At 47.1% G+C, this 25,574-nt stretch overlaps 1 protein-coding gene across 1 annotated transcript in view; it reads left to right on the top strand.

Annotated features, from left to right (window-relative positions):
- TMEM260 (transmembrane protein 260) overlaps window positions 1–9,869 on the top strand; it is a 35,438-nt gene extending 25,569 nt beyond the window's left edge. The window contains exons 6-16 of the mRNA XM_088539170.1: window positions 1,306–1,485; window positions 2,446–2,486; window positions 2,872–2,955; window positions 3,151–3,268; window positions 3,807–3,979; window positions 5,192–5,363; window positions 5,772–5,920; window positions 6,709–6,885; window positions 7,808–7,861; window positions 8,301–8,391; window positions 9,432–9,869. Coding sequence (XP_088395296.1) covers window positions 1,306–1,485; window positions 2,446–2,486; window positions 2,872–2,955; window positions 3,151–3,268; window positions 3,807–3,979; window positions 5,192–5,363; window positions 5,772–5,920; window positions 6,709–6,885; window positions 7,808–7,861; window positions 8,301–8,391; window positions 9,432–9,707 — 1,515 coding nt within the window. The 3' untranslated portion in view covers window positions 9,708–9,869. The remainder of the gene's footprint in view (window positions 1–1,305; window positions 1,486–2,445; window positions 2,487–2,871; window positions 2,956–3,150; window positions 3,269–3,806; window positions 3,980–5,191; window positions 5,364–5,771; window positions 5,921–6,708; window positions 6,886–7,807; window positions 7,862–8,300; window positions 8,392–9,431) is intronic.
- Window positions 9,870–25,574: the final 15,705 nt, after the last annotated feature.

The raw sequence follows: 25,574 nt of genomic DNA on the forward strand, positions 1-25,574 counted from the left end.
CTGCAAAGGGCTGCTTACCTGGAAGACAACGTGTGCTCTAATGACATGACCAAGGACCCCGGGAAGGATCTACCTCTCCCTTCTGGTTTCCCGTTACTCCTGAGGGTGACAGCAGTTCAGGCTGCTGCTGTTTCAGTTCCGCCTCTTTCTCCAGCAGCAACCTGATAAATCAACTAGGACAACAGTACAGGTTATACCTAAGCCCAAGGTGAAGCCCAAGCTCTTGGGGTGAAGCCCAAGAGATGAAATGCAGCTCAAGACAACCTTGCTCCAAAATCTTTCTGTCACCAAACCCCTTTTGACTCCGTGTTTCATTTGACAACATGTTGAGGCCCTTCTGCAGTATATTTGTGTTCTTTAGATGGAGCCTTTTCCATCTGGGAAGCCCAGAGAGACCACTGTGAGTTGCAGCAGCGAGTGCTGTGCCGGTGCCACGTTCCTTGGAAACACCTCAGATAGGGCAGTCGTGGCTGCTGCAGAAAGCCATCTAATACCATGGATATTTGACTGAATGTGGTGCCTTTCAGTTAAAAAAAAAGAAAAAAAAAAGGCAGCCTTCCTGCTGGAGGAATTTCAGCCAACTTTATCAAGCTACTTTTTCTGCTTTGTAGATTGTCACTGAATGGTGTCGCTCCCGCATAACCCCAAACACTAAAGGAAGTGCTTTGATTGACACGGCAGGGGCTGATGATAAAGCAAGCGTGCAATATTCTAGGGTGGGATTTTCCAAAGCACTTAAAGGAGTTAGGCACAGAAGTCCCTTTGAAAGTCTTGTCTTCCTGACCCCTTAGGCAGTCTTGAAAATCCCACCCCAAAAGTTGGCCTATCCAATTTAGCCATTTAACCATCATGATAAAGTAAATGGCAAACTGACTCCTGATGATGGTGATGATGTGTGTAGTTGTACTAGAGCAGCATTTTTTTTTGCCAGATGGAATACCAGCCAACTCTTAATCACTGCAAAGTGGGTTATCTCAGCCTTGCAGTGCTTCAGCCATCTATGCATGTCATGCCATGATTTAAATGTGAAAGATGCAATGAGTATGATACTCATGAGTCCTAGCTAATATTATTTGCTTCACTTAAATTTCACCCTGCCATGCAAAGGAGATCAGTTTGATGCAGTTTCCTGGTAATCCACAAAATCGTAAGGTTTAACATAGCATTTTGTAGGGACTTACTATAAATTGAGAGATCAGCTCTGTGTAAATATATTTGATGTTTTTTTCTTTATCTGTTCTTGAAGTTCCAGCGTGATTAAACTAAAATAAACATTGTTATGCAATATGGCATATTTTGGTGCAGGAATTGTCCCTAGGCCATTTGCTGAAGTTGGGTTTATGCTTCGTGGCTGGTTTGCTGCCTTATCTCTATCTGCCGGCTTCATCCTACCTCAATCGAGCCCGTTGGACGTGGGGAGACCAGACGACTTTCCAAGGATTTCTGACCCACTTTCTCAGGGAAGAATATGGGACGTTCAGTCTGGTAAATACGGGTCATTTTCTGACAGACTTTCTCCTGAAGTTACGCTGTAGCAGAACATTCCTATCCATGATATCAGCAGCTTGTAGGGGAAGAAACTGGAAGCCTTGCATCTTTAGAATTTATGATTCCCACCTACTGATCTGTCAGGTTTACTGGGAGTAGATCAGATGGCAGGTAAACCACAGAAATCTTTTTCTTTACCTTTATGGGATGAGTCATAATATTTATTGGGAACTATGCAGGTGTTTTGTGTACGTAATATCACAAAGAGCAAGCTGTGCTAGAGAAAGGTGGTAACATCAATTTGTATTTTTCTCTTTTTTAAGATAAATGACCTTTTTATTATTTTAACCTCAGCTATTTTAAAAGGTCTGAAGTAGTTTTTATTGTTTTACCTTAAAAAGGAATTCCTCTTAACCCCTCAGTAATATTTTATTGAAAGGAATGATAGATTTGGGGGTCTCTCCTCTGATAAGAATTATTTTGTCTGCTCTTGCAAATAAGGGAGGTAACATATAGCCGTTTGCTGAGCACAGGGTTTGCATCTGTCTTCTCCAGCACTAATGTAAATTTCGGGATTCCAGCCATCCAAGACTTCTTCCCATCCCACTTCAGAGAATTCAGTGCACAGGAATGGGAAATTGCAGCATCAGGACAAAAAAAAAAAAAAAAAAAAAAAAAAAACAGATTCTACTTATCATTTAACTCATCTATTGGCTGTGTAGATGATGTCCTGTGCACACAGTGGCTGCGTCCTGCCTCTGCTACCCAGCAGGCCCTGGAAGAAAATATTGCAATGAAGGTTTGAGTAAGGTGCACCTGGGGGGTTGTGGAGCAGCCCCTTGTGCCCAGGGTGCTGCAGACAAACTGAGAAGACTTTCCTTGCCCCAGTGATATGTCAGTCCATGTGTGGGTTTCTCACTATTTTTCTTTCTTTTTTTCTTTTTTTTTTTAATCTAGGCCAAAGCAGAGACAGGATCCAGTATGGGAGAGATATTGGTGTGAGTAAAACCTTGATTTCACCTTCTAGTTGAGAGAAACCTATTGCAACCCCCATTGCTTTTGTCCAGGTAACTGCTTTTCTGAGTCACCTTGGCTTTTTTCAGAGCCAGGTCCCTGAGATGAGGGAGGAATGGGCAAATCTGGCACTGGGACAACGTGCCCATGTCCAGCCGGCTTCCCTGTTGAAGTCAAAATGCTGGTTTCCCTCTCCCCAGCGATGTTTCATTAAAACTTTGAAGTTAAAAAATAGGTTTGTTCCCGTTTCCAGCAGACTTAATCACAGGAGAATAGAACATGTTATGTTGTGCTTATTCCCTGCTTCTCTTGACACTTCAATTTGGTGCCGGGGCGATTTGAGGCAGATGTGCATTAATTTCTCCACAGTTTTCAGCTGACGCAGATGAAGTCTGAGCTCTCCCTTGCTGTCCTCGCCCTGGCGCTCGTGGCCTGTTTAAGTGCAGCCCTGCCGTAAGTTGGAGGAGAATCCTTGTTCCAACGTGCAATTTTCATGGTGATCTTTTGGGGTGCTTTTTCCTGCCTTATGCCAAAATAGATCTAGCCTAATTCCCAGTATTACATGTGCTGAGGTAGTTGTTTTCACGTGCATATAACTTTTGTCTCCTTTTTAACATGCCACTAGAACATTTTGTTGTTTTTCTCTAGGACAGAGCGGCAGAACTTGCCTGTGATCTGGCTCTTCACTGGAATGCTCTGTGTTTACTCCCTGTTCTTTGCTTGGAGGGCAAATCTGGATATTACAAAACCTCTGTTTATGGGTGTGGTGAGTCTCATTCCAAAAATGGCTCTGGGATGTTAATTTTTGCAAAGTTGCTTGCTTAGTTGGCTACTATTGGCTACTAGTTGGCCCCTTATAATCATGAGCAAGTGGTTGCCTTGGTGCAGCTTAGGTGCAAAAATGCCCCATATAACTGGGGAAGCAGAAATAGGATCTCTGCAAATTTGGAAATGGGATGTGTGATTAAAATGTGATTAAAACTCATCCCCTGTCTGTTCCCCTTCTTTAATCCTTGTCCTTAAATTTGGAACTTTTCAGCCCAGAGACCATCCCATCCTGAAAACGTGGCCCATGCCCTAAATAAACATAGAATCCTAGAATCCTTAAGGTTGGACGGGGCCTCCAGGGATCATCTAGTCCAACCCCCTGCACAGACAGGGTCACCCAGAGCACGTGGCACAGGACTGCGTCCAGGCGGCCCTTGGAGATCTCCAAGACGGAGACTCCACGTGCCCTAAATAAACCCATGTGCAGTAAAGCACCTCCTGAACGTCCCGTGGCCACGCGCTCCGTTGTTCCGCAGGTGGAGCGGTTCTGGATGCAGAGCAACGCCGCGGTCGCCGTGCTCGCGGGCCTGGGGCTCGCCCGGCTCGTCCCGCTCGGAAGCGCCGCGCTGGGGACGCGCCGCGCGCCGCCCGCCCTGCAGTGGCTTTCGGCTCTCACCCTTGTTGCTTGTCAGATTTGGGCCAATTACAGGTAACAGGTACCCCGGGAGCGTTGTCTCTAAGGGAAAGGGGCATTTGGAGGCACGGGGCTGTGGGGACAGAGGGCTGTTCATCCACTGGCAAAGCCAGTAGAGCTGAAGGTTCAAGGTAGAGGGGGGACTGCAGGCTCTGAGGCAGGTCCTCAGCCAGGAGCAGGGTGTAAGCGGGTCAATTTGATGCCCTTTCTCTGAGACACGGAAAGAAAATCCCTCTGATCACATCTTTTCCACCCTCGTTGGTCCTCCCTGATCTCTTGATGGCGTAAATCAAGGCTCCCATCTAAGCTTGGGAGGTCACAGGCTGCAGGAATGGAGTCTGCCCTACTGCCTTGTTTGGTTTCTTTGATATCACCAGGGCTGTAAACCAGGTTATGTTACAGGTTGAAGGAAGAAAACCATGTAGTAGTATAAATATTTCATAAAAGAAAGCTCTAAATTTTTCTTTCCTACAGTTTACAGAATGCATTTGACTGAACAGTCATTGTCTGTTTCAATTGCTTTGCTTCAGGTTTCGCTGTGCCCTAGGTTTTTTTTTTTTCTTTATTTTTTCCTTATGAGGAGCTAGTAGAGGGCGTTCTTATCCCATAGCCATGCTGAAGATTTGCCAGTGGTTTGGAGAAAAATCAGAGTAGTAGTAGGGCCAGTAGAGAGGTTTTCCAGATGGTGAAGTGTAGAGCACATGGGCTGCCTAAGAATGAATCCTTCCTCTGTGCACACCTTCTCACAAAGTCCTGTCCATATCTGCCTTGAGCCAGTTGTGTAATGTCCCATTCTTGGGTCCACACATGATTGTGTAAAAGAATCGAATCTCAGGTAATGTAAATCTACTTCTATTTCATCGTACAAGAATTTGTGGGGTTTTTTTTTAATACATTATAGTGGCACTTCCAGCTCCAACTAATAATCCAGTAGGTTTAGGCCAAGAAAAAATCAGAATTAAGATGAAGGTGTGCAATGAGTGCGAATTTTGTCAAAAGTAGAGGCTAATATCTCTGTTACTGTTTTCTGAGGGACTTCAGGCTAAATACTTCATTTCTGTGTCATGGCTTCTCAGCAATGATGCTCTTCAGCAAGATCTAAGCAGGGGCAAGGGACTTGCTCTGGTTTCCTGTGGATGCCTGTTGCATAAAACCGTTCTGAAGAAACTCAAAGCCATGCAAACATGCATTTTTAAGATACACCGTTTTTCCTCTCTTCTTTTTAAGTGCTTGTGATCAAAGCAGCAATTACGTTGTTGATAAGTTTGCAAAGAACCTGCTGTCCTCGATGCCGACGGGGGCCGTGGTCTTGCTGCGAGGAGACTTGCCCGGGAATGCTCTTCGTTACGTTCATTACTGCGAAGGGATGAGGCCAGATATCACTTTAGTGGACCAGGAGGTAGGGTCAAAGACTGTTATTGGAAGAGGTAACAGAGAGAGGTTTAAAAAGCAGAAAAGAAACCTTCCAAAGCTTGTCCTTATGCTGCTACATCAGTGCCTGGACTTGGCTTTGCAATGAGGGTTTATTTCTGGTTGACGAAACCAAAACCACAGCCTAATACTTAGTCTTACCAAAACTCCGTTTTGTCTCTTTTATCGGGTTTTCCCCCTCAAGCTTTGTGCCTCTAGTCAGGAACCACTGGTATTCTGGTCTGGTGGGATCCCAGACAGTTGCTGCAGTGGGAGGTGACCCTGAACGAACAAATTCTGCTCATTACTCGTGCAGAAACAGCTTGCTACACTTCTGGATGTAAAATTGATGAAAACTTTGACTCTTGTTTTAATTTTGCTAATGTTTTGGTGATAGATGATGACTTATGAGTGGTATTTACCAAAGCTGGCAAAGCATTTACCTGGCATTCATTTTCCTGGAAAACAGTGGAATCCTGTGGAAGGAGTATTACCCGATGGGACACTTGTTTTTAATCTCCATCGTTTCCTCAAAGTAAATAAACAGTAAGCATTTCTTTCATATGTAACAGCTTTCCTAAAATCTTCAACCTCTTTTCCTGAAATTGTTTATGGAACAGCTTGGTACTGCATCCAAAAGACCAATTTTCTCCACTGACTTCTTCCCTGGTGGTGAGATTATTTTTGCAATTAAAGCAAATATCTAAGCAGGAGTAACTCCATCCAGATATAGTGTTTCTTGTTGTTTAGAGATTGGTTTGTTTTTTTTAGGAAGGAAAACTAAGAAGGTGACTGGCAGAGAATGCTTAGTGATTTTATTATTTTTCTGTTGAAACCATTCATCACCTAAAAAGGAATGTTCCTGTGTACTCAAAATGACTGTGGTTGGAGAGCAAATTGCTGCTGCTTCTCCTTCGTGAACACTGTGGCCAACTTATTAGCATAGAATGAATGTATTCCAAGAATAATCATCATATAAAAATAGCTTAGTAGGAGTGAAGAAAGGATTAGATACTTGCATGCATAAGAATAGCAGCTGCGTTTAGACTAGCCAGGGTGAACCTTGCAAGTGTGGGTAGGCAGAAAAGCATTGCCAGGTGCAGGCAGGGAAAACTGGGCTTCTCCTCAGTGTTTTTAGCATTCTTGCATGGAGAGGACATCTCCTCTCGTGGTGCCTCCTGCGTGGGCTGTGCTCAGTGTCACCGGGGCTGCCCGGGTGACAACGTGGTCCCGGGTGGGTGTCTGCCACAGAGCGTGTCCTGCAGCTCGGGGCCTGGCCCCCGTGTGCGGCGCTGCCCGTGGCTTCACGGCTGCTCTCTCTGGTTTTTTGGCAGTAAGGAGGTGTTTGTCTGCATAGGCCTTCACGAAGGGGACTCGAGCTGGAAGAGGAGCTATTCGCTCTGGCCCTGGGGCGCTTGTGAAAAGTTGGTTCCTTCTGAAGTTGTCTTCGACCCGGGAGAGTGGATTCGTCTTACAAGGAATCTCTATAACTGGACGGAAGACTACGGAAGGTACAAGGCACAAACCCAGTTCTGCTCGTTTTCACTCATAATTCCTCTGCCAGCAGCATAACCACAGGCCCTGCAGTGCTGCTGCACCCAGGCCTTCTCCTCTAGGGCTGCTGGAGCAGCAACTACTGGGGTTTGTGCAGCTCGGGCTTGTCCAGTTCCACTTACAGCTTTGACATGCCTGGATTGGGACTCTTAACACTCCTCTTGTCCCCAGCTAGACTGGTTGCTCCTTGTTTCTCCAAGCTTCCTGGTCCTGTTTCAGCAGGATGTTCTAGTACTGAGGCTGACTGTTCCAGAGGACTTGAGGCCTCTATGAATGCGGTTGCCTTCATTAGATTTGTGAATGTGAATGAATACCTTGCTGACTAAGGGTATTTCTGAGGTACAGCTGAAAATCCTTGAAAGAATTGCAGCCAAATCTAAAATGCGATAGGATTTTTCTTTTGAAACAGTTAAGCATAAGCTCTAGTGAGAGTTTTTGTGTTTTAAGATATGTAATAGAAGAAATCTGCTTATGGTATTCTTAATAGTATTAAAAGGGAGAGGGCATTTCTAGTCATGTCCAATTCAGATCTTAAAACTCGATCTGTTTTCCCTGTTGTCAGGGGCCAAAAAGATACTGAGGACATGGGACATCCAGAACTTCAGGAGCAATGAACTGAACTGGATGGATGGTAAAAAGCATCTCTCACTTTGAGAATAGCTGGGCTGTGGTGAGACACATAACGTGCCATAGACTCCTGTCCAGGGAGAAGAAGGAAGTTTTGTTGAGTTACCCAGGATCAGCAGAATTCCTTGCTGCCAAGGGCTTCCCGACAGATTTATTTTCCAGCCTGGGAGACCTGTAGCAGCTAGAGTTGGGCAGGATAACCTTGCAACGGGTGAAATGCAGGGACTGAATTTTATTTTAATTCCTGTTTAGATTCGAGCCGTCTTCCTGGGAAGCTGTTGCGAATGAGGAGATGTGGCAAGCTAGGTGATGCTCCTTTGCTTTCCTCCTTTTCCGCTGCCACCCCGCTGCCATGGAATACGCATCCAAGTGGGCATTGATGGCTCGCCAGCGTATCGGACCTGAATGTGTCAAGCTTTAGAAGGAAGACACGGGCAGAATGGGATCAGCAGTGCTTTGCCTCCGATAGATCCTTCCGGAAAGTGATGGTTATTTTTAACGAATGTGCTCTGCTGTGCTCTGCTCAGAGTGTCTTGAAGCAGCAGGGGGTAGTTTGGCTATAGAGTGAGAAAACACATCACGGAAAGGAATTTGTTTTGCTGCAGACTTAAGTAGACACACAGCTTGTGTACTCTGCCATGTGATTAAAGAGCTTAATGGACATGTTGAAGATGTGTGTAATCATGTGATGTGACCTAGTGTGGCTAAGGAGTTGTTATAATGGATGTTTTTCTTGTTTTCCTAGGATGAAAACAGCTTTCTTTATATTTGACCTTGCAGAAACTGCCAGTGTGACTGCAGAAATGAAATCACAACTTTACACGTTTGCTTACACTGTAAGCCGCATATTTTGCTTATGATTTCCCCCTGCAATCTCCATCCGTTTTTTAAATTTCTCCGTGCCATAGAAATGCCATGGTGTTTCCACATAGGTAGGCAGCCCTGTAATCTGCCTTCTCCCTCGCTCATCCAAACCAGAAGCATAGCAGATTCAACGAGATTTGTTCAGGGATTTTATCCATCCCTACTTGCCCTCTCGGTCACAGAGGATGCCAAAAGCTAACCAGTCAACACTCTGCTTTTGCTATAATTATGTTGTCTGTGTGGGGCTCCAAGCCCATGCCAAGAGATTGCTTGTCCTGACGTCCCCTCTATGCACTTGTCCCCTCTGTCATTATATAGTCATGCAGCCGAGCCAGCAAGTGTAAAATCCGACAGTCTTCTCGTTGCAGATTAATTCTGCTGCATTTCACACCAAAGAATGACACACATAGGCTAGTGTAGGTATCTCTGGAAATGCCACACTGCCAGAGATGCCAATGGCTGCACAAAGCAGTGTGTGTCAGCAGAGAGGAAGAATGTTTTATACCTTGGCAAACAGTCAACCTGTATTTTCCTTTAACTTCTTGCCTACTTTGTGGTGATTTTTGCTGTTCTGCTCAGTGAAGTTCACAGGCACGTGCCTGATGCTGAGCTTATGAATATTCCCTCTTAAAAGGCTGCTTAAGTCTTGTGGAAGACATCCTGGTCTCCGAATAGTGAATGTTTTTCCAGGCACTGCAGTGGGATCTCTTTCTCCTCATCCAATGTAACATCTCTGCTGAGGAAGTGCATAATGTGCAGTGAGGTTATCTCAGCCACCTGTAACACTTCATTTCCTAGAGCAGATGTTTGTCTAGAAACATTTTAGTCCCCTGTTGAGATTCAGGTTCACCCTATTGCACACTGCAAGGCAAACACGGAGTTTCAGAAACATTCTGACTCTGGATTTGGCATCTGTCCTTTTAAAAACTATGGACAGTTTTGATCTGCTTTTAAGATCTCTTTTTCTCCTCCTTTAACTAACTTGTCTTTTTCTTTTTTTGTCTTTTAATAGTTGTACAAAGAAATTATCGACTCTCATCCAAAGCATCCAGTAAACTGGCACAAAAACTATGCGATAGCTTGTGAAAGGATGTTGCATCTCCAGGAGGTGGATGTGGATCAGGAAACATTGCTCTCTGAAACTGCTAAACATTTCCTTCTGTACACGGAGAAAGCAGAGGACGATCCCCAGCGACAGGATATTCTGCGGGCTGTAAAACACCTGAAGAAAGAACTGCAGGTGCTGAGGAAAATGAAAAGGAAAGATCTGAAGCAGCAAACTGCATAGAGTCAGTTTTGACGTGCTTTCTGAAGCGTCAAAATGTTGAAGTTGGGAGAGAACATTGAATTAGTCATGAACAACATGAGCATGGCTTTAAAAGGCAACAGAAATAACAGCAAAGAAGAAATCACGTGCGATCACCCTTGTCGAAACGTACTGTTGTTTGTTCTCTGCCATTGTTCAAGTGAACATTTTGTATTGTTTTATATGGGGGAAGCGCATTGCAAAATAAACTACCAGGGTTAAAAAAGGAGGGGTTTCTTTTTGAAGAAGACCATGAAGGCTACAATACTGTGAAGATTTTAAGTTAGTTTACAAATGCAGGGCCCTATATAGATTAAAAAAAAAGAAAAAAGCGTTATTTATCCCTTAAATGTTTGTTTTGTTACTGAGCAACAAGATCTTCTGCAGAGGTTTTCTTCGGGCTGTGCCTGTTTGTTTTATGGTCCACACCAGCACACGACAGGTAGGTTTTTGTCAGGTCAGGCGTGTTGTGGAGCTCTGCTGACCACGCAGGGCCACTCGGCTGTGTGGGTAGCTGCTGCAGGTACAGTCTGCCTGGGGACGGATGGAGTGACGGTGCCATGAGATGGGAGGCTAAGCACAAACCCAGCCCTTCCAGCCGTGCCTGCCCTCTGGGGAATGCTCTTTGCAATGTGCTGCTGCAATGAAGTTTATCCTGGCGTAGGATGCCAGTTTTCCTATAGCAGGAAAGCAGCGTTTTCCTTGCAGACGCCGTGATGCCAGGGGCAGGATGAGGCATCTCCTGAGCAGCACCAGGTTGGCGGAGGGGCCGCGGTGCGAATCCTGCACCGGGGAAAGGAGAGCAGCTCCCTCCAGGGCTTGCTCCCTCGCTGCTGCCTCTGCTCTGCTCTGCCCTGCCACCTCCGGCAGGTACTGGAGGTGGCAACGTGGGATTGCCAAGTTTCTCACACTTAGCGCTGTAGTTCCATGAGATCTTGGCCTATTTTAGTGTGTTTTATTATTATTATTATTATAGGAGAAAAGTTGCTGCCATGCGGGATTTAATCTGGGTTAGTATAACTTCCAGAGAAGAGAGAGGTACTTGTGTAAAGCTCGAGTGACAGGGAAGCACCTCCTGAAAGGTTGTGGCACCCTGGGACGAGTGGAAGGGGTCGCATCCATGTGCTCTGTCCCGTGAATGTTGGCTGCGGTTTGGGTGCTGTGTGGGATCTGTCCATGCAGATTTGGGCTCGCTTGGTTATTAATCCTAATAGGATCCTAATCCTAGGTCCCTTTAGCAGTAGGAATGTCCCTGTCTTTCCTTCTCCCCTCTAAGTGCCACACTTTGACTAAACGCTCTCTGTATAAAAGTCAAGCTTCTGCGTAGCCATCTCTATCTCTGGCCTACAAGGGAATGCTCTTTATTTTCCCCCCTCGTTCAGATTTGCTTTGCATAGTACCATTTCCAGAGCAGTTTCCTCCTGGTCTCCAGTGAACAGCCGATGAGAAACGCGCCGTAAAAGCTGAACCCGCGGGTCCTGGGCTGCCCCGCGCCGCGGCGGAGGGAGAGGATGCAGCGGAGCGCTGCAGAGGTGTCATTTGAACTCTTTGTTTCGCAATCGGCTACATTTCAGGCCTCACTTAAATCTCTTCCATTTTGTCAATTCCCGCAGAAGTGTTTGTAGAGAGCGGGAGAATATCCCGCATTCCTCCGCGGGGCTTTCTCAGGGCGGGCTTTCTTCTCCCTTCTCCGAATCAGTCCTTCAGCCCGGCAGAAAAGCATTAGGAATCCCATTTTTGAATGCTTTTGTTACCTGCATTATTGAAAATCCATTCAAGCAAATATACTGAGCCGAGGGTTTTCTTTATCTTGATGAGATGCCCCTCCTTAGCAGTATAGTCTTGAAATAATTGGAAGCTTTTGTGGATTCCACTATCTACTCGGGAGAAAAGAGGGGTTGCACAAAAGTACCTAAGCCTGCAGCCTGCTTTGAGTAACGTATCATAATATATTGGAGCAAGTAGCAATGCCAACTAGGGAGGAATTTTCCCACAGACAAACGCATTCCCAGGTGTGAACCGTGGTGGAAACGTGATGCTTTTTAGGGGGTGAAAGCAGATATAGTTGGAATCGCTCCATTTGCACCCTCTGCGTGCCTGTGAATTTACGGCTGTGTGTAATGTGTGTGTGTGCGTAGAGGGGGTGTTGCATGTTTGGCTTGAAGATATCACTGATGCCAGATTGCAAAGGTGAAAACATTTAGCAGAGGCAGAAGTTACAAATTCCTCTCGGTGAATCTGTTCAAATTAGATTTGCTGGTGCTTTTGTACGGAGCAGTGGCATGGATGTTGCTAAGCCTGTGCGCTGAAAGGCAGTGCTGAGGGATGCTGGCAGAAGTTTAATTTTTATCAGCGCCTCTTAGGTGGCACCCTTAAGTTTATCAAACAAGCAAAGCTGATTTGCTCTTCGTTAGTCTCAGTTGCATGAATCGGTTGCCAAGTAAACAGGATTTTGCATTTTCCTAATTACTTTCATATTTGTGTTTTACCTCTATTTGTTCTCTTGCAGAACTGGGCCTAATAATTAGTCAGACTCCTGCTGCCTAAACCTTAAAAAAAAAAAAAGAGGGGGGTGGGGAGGGCAGGAGAGGAAAAAAAAAGAGAGACTTCTGAGGGTTTTTTTTCCCCTTATAAATTCATTTTTGTTACAAGCATCTTTTATACATATTACTAAAGGGAGTGCACTAAGAAATGCAAATAATGGCTCTTTATTTTATTATGACAGTTAATTAATAGCAACCTGTTTTAATGAATAAAGTCACTCAGAGTCCTTCAGCACTTCCTAAGTAGAGGCCAGAATCTGTAGGGATTCTTTTTTCCCCCCAATTGTATAGCTCCTAGACTCCGCGCACTATATAGGGCCTGTATAGAAATGCTCGCTAATGAAGAGGGAGGGCTAGGAACTTGTCTGCATTCAAAGATCACTGGTGAGTCATTCAGCGAGAAAAGGCCCCTTGCTAGGAATAGTCACAGTTCCGCGGCATTGTGCTAGCAAAAGGGTTTGATCAAAGGTCTCCTGTGGAGCTTGCATGGTTTCCTTTCAGCCGACGACCATAATTAAAACCACTAATTCTCTTTTAAAATGCTGCAGGATGCCATGTAGGCATCTGTCTGGAGTGTCCTTTGTGATGTGGGGAGCTGTTAAGGACCAGCGCCGAGGGCTTTTCAGCGACATGCCAGTCAGGAAGGTGATTCGACATAAGGGTGCCTCTGAAGGCTTGACAGGGCCTTGACTACACAATTCGAGCTGAATTTGCCCCTTGTCAGCTGCCAGTAAATAAATCTCAAAGGGGGAAAAGCTGAAGTTTCATTACCTGATCCCCGGGGCTTTGTTGGTTTTGGCATCACACAGGGGGAAGCCCTTGCCCCTTGGGTCTGGGGATCTGAAGATGTCCATTGGAGCCCAGAGCGGCGGGCAGGGTTCAGCGCGGGGCCGTTTGAAGACTGTCAATAGTTGTAACAGTTCAGCTGTTAGGAAGACAAATAAATGGAAGAGCCCATTAATCCCCTTTGGGTACTCGGTGCCTTTTGCCCTTTTATCGCAGCCTTATTAGGTTCCTACTCATCTTGAACCAGGGAAAAATGAATTGAAGTTGTTGAGTGCTAATTGGCAAAGACTTTTAATCATGGGCCAAGAACTTTCACTGACTTGAAAGTAACTTCGCCACAGGGAGGATGTGCAAATTCTTGGTTTACCATTAAAACAAAACCGAAAAATCCCACTGGGGTTCAGTGCAGCGATTAAATAAAAAAAAATAAATAGCCAATTGGTAGATTGTTGGGCTTATTCTTCTTAAAGATGTTGGCAACTTGCTGTTTGTAAGAGAACCGCGGCACCACGCTCCCAATGGTCGGTCCCAAGACTGATGTGCCATCTGCATGTCTCCTATGTGTTCATGTAGGAGAAACAGGTCTCCTACGCGTGCACGTAACCATAACCTATAGCCAAGTTGTGGCAACGTGCAACCACTTGGGCACTGAGCAAAGAGGTCCTGGTTTTCCATCTGCCAGGGGCGATGCCCACAGTGCGAGGCCACCTAACTCCTGCCCAGACTTGTCAAGAAGTGATTTATAGCTGGGTTATGTCTCAGCATGGAGCTACTTTTGCCTTCTTGTATGAGTTGTGTTCTGGTGATGATTTTGCTGGCTGTGGTGTTAATTTGGATGTACCTCTTGCTCTCTGTCCCCAGCTGCCCCTTCCGCAGGTGTCGCAGAAAGACTAAGACTTCTGCCAGCTCCTACGAGGCTTTCACATTTCATAAGTGCAAGTCCCTTGGTCCACCATGGCCCGAGAATCATCAGCCCCTGGTTCTGGAGGGCAGAATCCTCCTTGTGTTTCCCAGCCTCGATGTTGGGGATGTCACCAGGGAGGCCGCGTCTTCTCAGGGGCCAGCACTGTCTCCTACTCTGCTCGGCTGGCCCTGCGGCCCTGTCCAAGGCCTCCCGCAGGCCCGTATCCCGTTTCCAGGGGCTGCCGGGAGCGCTGGAAGGACGAGGCCTTGGCACATCATTCCGTGAGCAAACACGGGGCTAAAGCCGCCGCAGCGATCACGATACCGAATGAAGACATCATTGTCAGTACCCTCTAAAACTCTGTTTAATTTGGATCTGCCTGACACAGCGGAAGCGAGCGCGAGGCCCGCACCACCCTTCCCTCTGCCAGGGCTCCGGAGACAGGGAGCTTCCACAAGAAAACGGGTGGCGTTTGGTCACCGAGCTCCATGGAGCACCTCAGCTCCAGCTGAGGCCCCGCCGGCAGGGCCGGCCTTGCTTGCGATGGCTCCATACGGCGCCGCGAGCGTCGCCACGGCCCGGCCCTTCCCAGGCTCGGGTGGCCTCACTCTCCACACGCCTCCCTCCACTGGCACCATGTCCTTGTCTCCTCAGGAGCTGCCAGCCCTGGTCATCGTGCCGGGAAAAGCAGGGAGAAGGGCAAGAGGGGCATCGCCTCTTCGGGTGCTATTGGGGCCTTTTGTTTACTGCTCTTTTCTTGTCTTGGTCTTCGATTTGGCAGAAAGGGCACTTCATAAAATAAACGGCATGTGAGGAACGTTGCTGCTCACAACGTCTCCCTGGGGAGGACTGACTGTCTCTCAGGCCAGAAGAGGAGCTCGCACATTCAAATTGTCCCCATTTTTTTCAAAAATATATCATTTTTCCACCTAAAAGAAGATCCTTGCAGCCTTGTAACACTGCTGTCATATTCGAACATGACGTTTCAGTAAAGCCACCCTTGAAAAGGGACAAAAACAGGGAAAGAGGATCAAGGGGAATAACTTTATCCAGATGGGTGGGTATCTGCTCCAAGACAGTGGGCTGGGACAGTGATGCTGCAATTCCGCTTTTAGCAAATCTGGGATTTTTCCTTTCCCAGATTGACCAAACTGGATGTCAGGGTATTTGGGTTTGTAAATCCTGGCCAGTCCAAACCCTGCATCCCCTCCATTGAAGGAAGGGTTGGATTTTGCTTGTGCGTGAGAGGGGGCGTGAAGGCCCTGAGGAACCTCAGGGTCCTTTGGGACCATTCATGGGTTGGACTGTTGAGCGCAGTTTAGTTTTGCAGGTAGGACTGACCTGAACTGTGGAAAATAAATAACTCTGGCTTTAACTAAAAGAGGATCTTCCCCTTTTTGTTGAGAGGGCTGAGAAGGGAGGCCGGTGCCTGTGGTCGAGGTCGTGCCTCACGATGCCAGAGGGAGGCTGGCGCGTCTTGTCCTTGCGCTTGGACCCTTTCCGAAGGCAGCACATGGGCGGCCTCCAATATCATTGCAAGCCCTGGCATTTATCGCCTCTTCCATTCGCTGGCATTGTTTCTAACACTGTAATTCCTCTTGCCACCCCCCGTGCTTGTGGAGTCTAGTTTTGAGGAACCCTAGCGCACCTTAAAACCCCCTTTTTTCTCCCCACCAGTAGCTAGGCTTTTCCCATTCCCTTACTGCATCTCGAAACGCCATTTAAGCAGCATTACGCTAAGTAATTATTCTTACAGGATGCAAAATGAAACAAATTTTGCCCAGCGCGAAATTATTCCTGCCACGTATGGTGTTTGGTGGCAGATTTCTCAGTTTGGACCGCAAACAAGGCTCGGTGGCGACGAAACGGCAGGGGCGGGGGGAAAACACCACCAAAGGTAAGTCCTTGTAGCAAAAATATTTTTTTGGCTGGATCAAATATTAAAGCTGCTACTACAAATTTCACGCTTTGCATTCCGAAAGCAGATGCCAAGTGATGATGCCAAAAATTAATTGGAAATCATCTCGCTTGCCTTGTGTGCTCTATCCAGCAGAGGGCACAACGGATAAGCGATGCGGGCGCCGCCGACTTCGCGCCCGCTGATAAGGCCGGTGGTAATTGCTTCTCTAAAAATATGTAGCAACATGCTTGGGCGCTTATTTACATTTCGGAATGGCGGGTTTAGATGGATAACTCCTTCTCCGGCCGCGCCGAGGAGACTTTCAGGACTTGCTTGATGATTCGCAGTGAGAAGCGTCGCGTTGCCGAGGTTGGTTGCTGAAGTGCAGTGAACTATTGCAGCCGTCGCAGGTTAGCTTGAATTTACAAATTCAGGCTCATTGAGTGCTAATAGGAAAACGATGCATCTCTTAGGGTGGTTTTTTATTTTTTTCTTTTTTTTCTAGGTGTTTTTGCCCCTTTTTGGGGGGTGAATAGAAGTGTTAGAGAGCGGAAAAGCTAAAGGTTGGAAATAATACTAGGAAGGGGTAAAATATCCCTTCTATTCATGGCAAATGTGAGTTGCTTATTTAAATATAACAAAATACACAATATTTGGGAAGAAAAATCTTCCCCTTGCAGCTCTGCATAGCATAATGTAAAGAATGGCTAAGCTGTGCTTGCATTAGGTAGGCAAGAGGTTTAGAAAAGACACAAAAAGACCCCAAAACACCCAAGGAAAAAAAAAAAAGGTGCCACTATTTGTATTCAATGAATTATGCAATTAGGAAAACAGAATAGGATGCTGATGCTCGGCATTGTTTTCACAAGTGCAAACTCTGCAGAGAGTCTCCTTAACTACAATCCTTTGATTCAGCAAACACTATCAGCAAACACAATCCTTAAATCACCTATGAAACTATTTTTTTTTCCTCCCATAAATGATGCAGGCCATAAAAATGCCCTTTCCAGCCCTTATTGGGAAAACCTGAAAATTCAAATAGTTATCAGCCCCCTTTGCACGGCATCAGAGGAAGGGGAGAAGGAGCGGGAAGTGGGTGCCACAATAAACGCACCACTGCAGCCCTCCTGCAAACACCAAACTATGTATCGAGCTCCATATTTTGTTCAATATATTGTTCAATATATATTCACAATATATTCACAGCCCAGAAATAGGCGCTGCCTTAGAACAAGTCACCATGTGATACAAACAGTCTTGGAGCTCAATCGGTGCAAGAGGAAACTCTGGTTTCATGTTCTGCTCTGCCCCTATCTTGTTTCAGGGTTATTGTTTAAATCAACACTTTCCAACCGCGGAGATTTTTAGCTGGAGGGATTTTGGGTTTTTTTTTGCTTGCTTGTTTGTTTTGGAGAGGAGGGGGTTGTATTTTTCCAACGTATGGGAGATAAATGAGATGTTTAAAGCGCCTCAGTGGAGTGGCATAAAAGCTGGGAAATCAGAGAGATTGCGAAGCTATGTTTGTTTTAGAAAGCAAAAAAATAAAATAAATCAAGCAAGAGCAGGTTGGAGCTGCTAATACTGAGCTGATTAAGAGCAGCAGTTACATAAAAAGCAGCTAGAGTCCATATTGTAAGTAAGTATTATTGCAGCTATGAGAAACGCAGCGCCAAAGCTTTTAAGGGTTGATGTGTGGATCTTCTTTTAGTGAATTAGGTGCTGGTGAAAGGGATGGGACCGACGGCTCTGCAACCTCCAAGCTGCCATTTAGTCCCATAACCCGCAGCAGCTCCGCAGCAGCCAGGACCCGCTGAAGCCCTCAGGGCTTCCCGTGGCCGGTCAGGTTGGTGAGGATGTTCCCCAGAGCGCTGCAGGCTCCATCTCCCACCAACCTTCTCCCCATCTCCATGAGAACCTTCTCCATGAGGAGTGGAAAGCTGCAGCTCCACCGAGGCGGAGGATGGGAATGGGAAGAGCTATGGGTGTTGCTGCTCCTCCGCTGTTGCAAGTGGAAGTGCCATCCCCGTGAGCTGCCTGTGACCATGGTGGGAGGTGGCACTTGTCCCTCTGCAGGGACAATGGCCGAGCCCAGCACAAGGAGGCCTCGTGTCCCCTGCTCTGGCTGTGGACAGCCTGTCTGCTCTCCAACAGACCATGGTTCGAGTTGCCATTTTCATCAAGAAAGAATGACTCCCTAATTTCCAGACTTACAGCCATTTCTGTGGCTGAAATGTCCTGAAGTCCATGCGAATGCAGCAACAGCTTAGGGACAGTACTAACTTCTTATTTGGAGCCAACTATTTTTGATTGAGCTAGCAGCTATTTGAAAATTTGTTGCACACCTGAACGCACCACATCAAGCAAGGTTTGAGGTCCTTGTTGGGGCAGATGGAGGCACCTCCTCCTCCGACCAGCGGTGGAGGGAGCGCGGGTGCCAGCTCGGAGGTGGCATCTGCAGCGTGGGAGACCCCACGCAAGGTGGCAAACCCTCCTGCGGCTGCAATTTGCATTTTTCCAGCCACTACCAACTAATACCGTTTAACTTGGCATGTAAACTTATGAAATCCTAGGACTTGGGCAGTCTTACATGGAGACTAAACAATGAGATGTCAAACCCCAGTGTTTTAGGGCTCAGCCGTACTCGGTATTCCACACAGAGAGAACAGGCAGCTGCCTAGAAGGAAGGATATGAATAGAGACAGCGGGAATAAGTTGCAGTGGACCAATTGAACTGATTTTAAGGGAAGAAAATAAGCGCAATTACCTGTCTCTATGGGTCATATTCTCAACTGCTCTGTGCCATGAGTAATCCTTGTGCTAACTTTGCATGGGTTTAGCCACCACACAGGGCAATGAACAAGCTCCCTCTCCAGTATTTTGCTTCTGCGGTGATGAGAAAGGGCATCCTCGTGTGCCTGAGTGAGGAAGGAAGCCCAGGAGCCACCACACGTGGCCGGAGCAGAGAGCGAGCGGCAGGGAGGGACGCGCAGGGTGGACACGGGGAGCCCTGGGGAGCTGGTGCCTCCGCACGGTGCTGCCCGCGGGGACGGGCACAGGGACAAGGTTCACCCCAAAGTTTATGAACCGGAGGGGAAACGTGGGCAAAACCTCCTCTGGCTTCCTCCAGAGCTCAGATGTCGCCAGGTGATGGGAAACACGTTGATTTCAGGGGGAGGTTCAGAAGGTCCAGAGAGCTTTAGCTTGCAGCAAATCCTTCGCTTATCGCTGCAGAAAGGGATGTTGGAGGCCACGGTGCAGGGAAGAGCTTAGTGCCATGCGTGCTGCCCGCATGATGGGCAGATGTCACCCATGGGTGTGGGGAGACAAGGTGTGACGGCCCCTGCCATCACCCTCCTTCACCGCTTCAGTTCTCATACGTCTCTGAGTCGACAACGCTTGAAATGTCAGAGGGGACACGGAGCCAAAATATAAAGGAGGGGATGGGCTTAAAGGCAGAAGTCTGGCTCGGGGGGTCTCTAAACCACCAGCTGGTGAAGGTTGAGATGTGGCTTGGGAAAACCACACTGTGACAACCTTCTTCCACCTCCACGTGTCCCTCATCCTTCGAACGCTCCGGGCTTCGCAGCTGGGCGCGGGCCAAGTGCCACGTGTGCAGGAGAGCTTGGGGTGACCGCGGGGCTCCGGTTACCCTTAACTGACACGAGCCAGGCTCAACACAACCCAGAGAGGGGACCCAGCTCCAACATGTGGGCACAGGTGCCCACTGGCTGCCCCCCGACACGTAATCTCGGTCCTGAGCCGGTCCCCACCTCATCCGCCTCCCGCAAGCTGCTTCCCGACGCCTTGGGAAGAAGGGGGAGAGCCGGGGGCGCATCCCGGAGCCAGGCCCTGCTGCCAGCGGGCAGAGGGTGCTCTTGCCTAGCGGATCCCGCTCCCTCCGGACGGCCGGGGCCGCCTTGCCCTGCAAACCGGCCGTTCCCACCTGCTCCGACACCGGCACCGCGGAGCATCCCGGCCGCCGCAGCGCCGGCTCCGGCTCTGCTTCATTAATATTCCCGCTCCGGCGGGCGGGCGGAGGGAGCGCCGCGTCTAACCTACTTTATTCAAATAGAAAATGTGTGTGGTGGAGTGAGAGGGAGATACAGGCTCTGCCATAATTCCAGATTTAATTGGAAATTTAGTAAATCTGCTAAAATATTTAGTGGTTTCAATTTTTTCCCCTCTTCTGTAAGAAACAAAGGATCCTGGTTTATCGTGTGTCTTTCAACAACTTTAATTTCATTTGTAGATTAAGGATGGAAGTAGCATTTCCACTCGATTGCATACTGGGCATTAAGAAGACAAAAACGTTCATTGTTTGCCCGAACTCGGAGGGTTTTTTTGCAGACATTAAGCTGTAGGTGGCATTCTTTATACCTGACATCAGGACGCTTGTGTCAGACGTTGGGTTGACAGGACTTGCTGCCGGCCCGTTGGACGTGTGTGAAGCAGGGAAAACACCCAAATGCTGCTGTCAGGTAATGGGGACCCAGGCAGCCTGGTCCCAAACCACGAGGAAACGGCTTCTAGAGGAATGGGTATCTTGAGCGGGCTCCTAAGGGGATGGACAAGCAAAGATCTGGTGGTGTTCACATGGCCTTTCCATGAGATGGTCAACCCTTGCTCAAGAAGCGAAGATGGGGCTTCGTTTTGCAGCCCCATGAGTTTGGGACCCCACAGGCTTCATGCTCTCTCCTCCCTTCTGCTTCTTCTAGTGGTCAAGGGTGGGATCCTGAGATGAGGGCCTGGATGGGGCTGTCCTAGAAAGACCCTGAGTTGCGACCAGAGGGTTTGGGTTAGAATTGGCCCAAAGAGGCTCCCTCGTCTTCACCCTCATCTCAGTGCGAAGGCGCTTGGTGCCCATGTGGGCCAAGGAGCGACTCCGCAGCCAAGGGCGCCCGGTCACACGTCCACCCCGGGCCGTGCCGAGAAGCTCCCTGAGGTAACGCCAGCGTCATCCCGACGGCCACCACGCGTGGAAGGGCTCCCATGCCCAGGACGTGCACGGAGACCTTCCTCGGATCCCTCACGTTTCTACTGGGCTCTTTCCAAGGCGCTGGGTGGTTCCAGTTAAACTTAGTAGGAGCTCGACCCTTGCAGAGCCGACAGGGCCGTGCAAGGCGCAAATCCCATCTCCTCGGTTTTATTATTTTTTAAATAATCCTTTGTTTATATTTTCCCTGGAAAACCAAGCCCAGCCTCTTCTGCAACCATCTTTTTGTAATTCTCTTAACTACTGTAATGCAAACCCGCCACAAAAGCTGCTCCAGAAATCAAGGCTTTTGTGAACGCCAGGCGAAAGGAAGAAAATTGTCGCCTAACCTTTCCGCCATCCTCATTTTCAAGGGAGCAAAGGACATTCTCTGGAGACACGGGTTTTTTTTTATCCATTTATTAACATGCCACGTTATAAAGGTGGAAAGTAACATTTGTTTTCCTGCATCTTTAGGGAATCTCTCCTGCCGTCATTAAACTGGATTTTAAAACACCATTTAATGTTTTGCTATTTTTTTCCAGGCTGCTTTTTTCTTTTTTTTTTCAGAATCCAGTGTTAATCCTGCAATTGGAAACCACAGTGGATGAAAGTAGTGTGTAACTTGCTTCCAGAACAAATAAGGTACAGCAGCTAATTTTAGTTTTAGGTTTCAAGGAGGGGGAGAGGCAAGGGGGTAAGGCAGCACCTTCCCTTTATAACGTGAGACAGCCTTCAAGTGCAAAAGCAAAAATTCCCAAGCTGAGATCTAGTGAATGCAGAAAAGGTTCATTTTCAAAATTGCAACAGCCTGTACTTAGGTGATATTAGAAGACACCATGACAGTAAAGTAGTTTTATGCATAGCGGCTTAGCTAACATTTTGAGAACTAGTTTAGTGAAGCTATCAGGTTTAAAAATACCAAGCCACAAAGTTTTAATGAAACTATGCTTGGATCAAAGTACCATAAAGAGCATCCAAGAACTGCTTAAAAGATCCTTGAGTGGAAATTAGAATGGATCTTCAGGATTTATTCTGTAAAGCCTGTCTATTTTGACCTTTTTTTCAGACTCATATTAAGGCTGCTGAAAGTGTGTTTTGTTTGGCTAATGCTTGGGACTTGCTGTAGCTATTAGGCCTGTGAAACTGAGGCTGCCACCAAAGTTTTAGTAAGCATTAATTCCCTGATAAGGACCTGGGAATCAAATGGCTGAAGGAAAGGGCTATCATAGATTTCTTTCCCCTTTGCTTTATTTCTCTCTGCACTTCATTTACATCCCGAGCCTTATTGGTGATCCAGATTTGAATAAAGCCAGAGCTTAAGCGGTGATTAGATCTCAATAGCTTGGATTTTCGATGGAATTGTGGCATCCTTTTCTGCCATATGCATTTAGTAAAGGGTGTGAAAATTGACACCTGGTGCAACTTTATCTTTTAAAACACCGTTTCCGCTTATGCATCCGCACACGCAGGCGCCCGCACCATTTGCAGACATTCATAGACATATGCATATAAAAAATCCTGCTGAAATTAGGGTATTAGTTGATAGGCCTTTGACTCTGTCAATGTCAGGGGTTAGCAGGAAACAAAGCCCAGGCTAAGCAAAGCTCTGCAAGAATGGAAAGAGATAAGGAGACCTCCTCCTTTCTCAGGTTAATTTTTTAAGCACGTCATCCAAATGTTCACAGCAATGATCCTGTAAACCCTATTAGAAGAAGAAAGCCATCAAAAATATATAATGCAGTAAGGTTTTTTTTTTTTCATTCTGATGTTATTATCATTACTGTTATTATTATTATTTGGAAGCAATATGTTTAAAGTTCACCTGCTAATCCTTAAGCTGTTGATATGACAATGTCAAAAATGATGGGATTTGGTGATTCTCATTATTGTTATGTATTGTTCTTCACCAGCGTTCCGTATTAATATTTATAAATGCCAGGAAAAGTAGTCTTTTTATAGACACGAGAGCTTCCAAACTCCATTTTATTTTCTTTTTAACAAATAAACATTGCATCCAATATAGATGATTACATTTTGGAACAAAAATGATTTTCTAAACAATCCACTCGATGTTGATCTTGGGCTTTTTAAATGTATTCTTCTGTGAGCAAGATGACGACCTGTAGATGTGATCTCGCCTTACTGCCATTCAGAAAAATGCTTGTTCAAATTAGAATAAATACTGATTGCAAATGCCTGAGTGCAATCAAACCAGCACGAATGCATAAATGGGTTTGAAATCCCGCCAGAAGGTACTTCAAGTAGCAGAGGAATAAAGCCAAGGGCAAGGATTCTTGGTCACCTGAATTTGAACCCCTGCATTCCTAGGGATCCTGGTTTTGTCCTGTGGGAATTCTCTCAAGGGAGAAGCCTTGGGGGCCAGCTCTGACCACTCACGGGCCAGGAAGGCAGCCAGGGTGGCAACGTAGGTCCTGGCAAGCTCATATTTATTTCCACACATTACCACAAAGTGCTGCCAGCTCTGGGAAGGGGAACGTGCTCCACAGGGAGGGACACTCACCTCCCATGGGGGTTGAGAGAGCTGTTTTTAATAATTATCTCCAATATTACAAAACAGATTTGAAAAAAACAAATCATAAAACCCGAACTCCTGCTGATGTGCACAGCTCTCCTAGTTGGGGCTTTGTACACCAAGTGCAGAAGAAATGTGTGCTCTGGTTAGCAGGCGAGCAACCAGATTCAGACCACTTGTGTAACTCATTTCCCAAATGCCTGCAATGCGAGCGGCGAACTATCTGGCTTAACTTAAATTTCCAGACATTACCCGCACTGTGTGAAGCTGCTGAACTTCTCCGGGATTGTCCTGGCTCGTGTAATCACCCCGACATCTTCTGGCTTTGTAGATGCTTGTTCAAACCCCAACTTCATCTCCACTAGGAAGATACAGTCTCCTTTCCGCAGATCCCTCTGCTTTGGCAGATGGGCTGACTTTGGGACAAGAGGAATCAGATGGGAACAGGAGCAGGGAAGGGTTTTCAACCTGGGGCAAGGCTGAAGAGAGGCAATGGGCTCAGCTGGGGTGGTTTTTCCTAGCGTGAAAGGGATGTGCCTGTTGGTTGTGCATGTGCTGCTTGGGAGAGGGGTGAGACCACCTATATTTAATGGACTGGGCTGCTGCAAACACAGCAGACACGAACAGATAGGCTGGATATCAGAAGCCAGTTTTAGATTCTGGGCAAATTCTCCGCTCATTTGAAGATGAGGGCTTGTTAACCGGTGAAATGGGATGGTACGATGTGATTGCCTGGGAATGTGACAGGCTGGACTTAATGGGTAAAATGAGTTCTTCTTGTCCTCAGATGGGTTTTGGGACGTTTTAACCTTCTGTTTGGTGCTGGGGTACTTCCCAGAAAGTCCTGGAGCTGCTGCCGTGTTCTGCTGGTTGTGGCAACCTACCCGTTTCTTCAGGCTTGCTGCCGACACCGGAGTCCCCAGTGAGTGAGTGTGTCCTGGTAGTGCTGGATGTAGCATCACCTGCACCGGCTGCTAAGGCTAAAGGATACACTTTGTGTCTCTAATTGTGCTCCTGAAGCTGCCAGTCCTGTGCCTGCCTCCTTCCTTTAAAACAAACTGCTGTCTTGGCACTTGGCTTGAGGCAGGGAGCACAACACGACTGCAAGCAGGAGCATGGAGATGAAACTAGAAAGATCCTTTCTTGTCCTAGGCTCATTTTCTGCTGAAAACTTGTAAGAAGATCCATTTTTTTCCCATGCTTTTGAGCTTCTTAGCTTTTCCTAAGCCACCCACTTGTGGGAGTCCTGCAGATCTTTTGCTTCCCAAAGCCCTTGTGTTTTCCCTATGGTTTATATCCTACAGTATATTCTATACGCTTATATCCCCCATGCCTGAAAGACTTTCCTAAAGGGTTCCCCGACCCCTTAGGTATCTGTAACATCAGTATTGATGACACAATTTCTTCAGTAGAAGAAATAAAATATTAGAAGTATTAAAAGGACACATCAGACCACTGATACCCGAGGACCCTTTGGGCCAGTCTGTACAGGGCAAGCTTTCAGCTTCCAGACGCTGCTTGGCCGTTCACAGGTTTGTTGAACAGAATCCATCCAAAGATATTTTTTTCCCCTGCATATTAACCAATAAGGGCATTCCTGGAAACAGGAGGGATGCTCTTTACACCATCCCTTCCCACTGCAGGGCAGATTGGATGTGCTGCAGGAGAGCTCCAATCCACCCAGCCCGCTGCTCAGCCAAGGGCTGCGTTGGTGGCAGTTAGTGCAGGATTGGGCAACTTCAGCTCCCCTTTCGCACCTGGCATCAGCCCTGCTCTCTGTGGAGGACCCTGTTGCACCCTGGAGCTCTGACTGTCCTTAGCACTGATCTTCTGCTCCTTTCCTAGTGGCAAATGCAGCCGGGGTTCATTTTTAACCAGCATGCAGCATCCCTGGACGCACCAGGTGATTCATCTCCCTAAGAGAGGACAGGAAAGTTCTTCTGCTGCAGGGAATCCACTTTGCCACCTCTTTTCCAGCATGTGCTGGGTTTAAGTCCCTGCATCCTGCAAGAGGGGCCTGTTCCATAGCTCAACCAGTGGATGCAGCCCCTGCTCCTGCTTTGCTACCCCACTCTGCAGTTTGGAAAGGCGAATCTGAGGCCTAGCAGAAACATCACAGCTCATGCACGTTGCTCAGAAATGAATCTATGGTTTCATTTTCTGCCCAAGTTTTTGTTCCAGGGATGTTTCTGTGTGTGCCGCAAGGTT

This window comes from Tinamus guttatus, unplaced genomic scaffold (assembly GCF_059628265.1).
Source record: "Tinamus guttatus ecotype Peru unplaced genomic scaffold, ASM5962826v1 Tinamus_guttatus_pri_ptg000048l, whole genome shotgun sequence".
NCBI lineage: Eukaryota > Metazoa > Chordata > Aves > Tinamiformes > Tinamidae > Tinamus > Tinamus guttatus.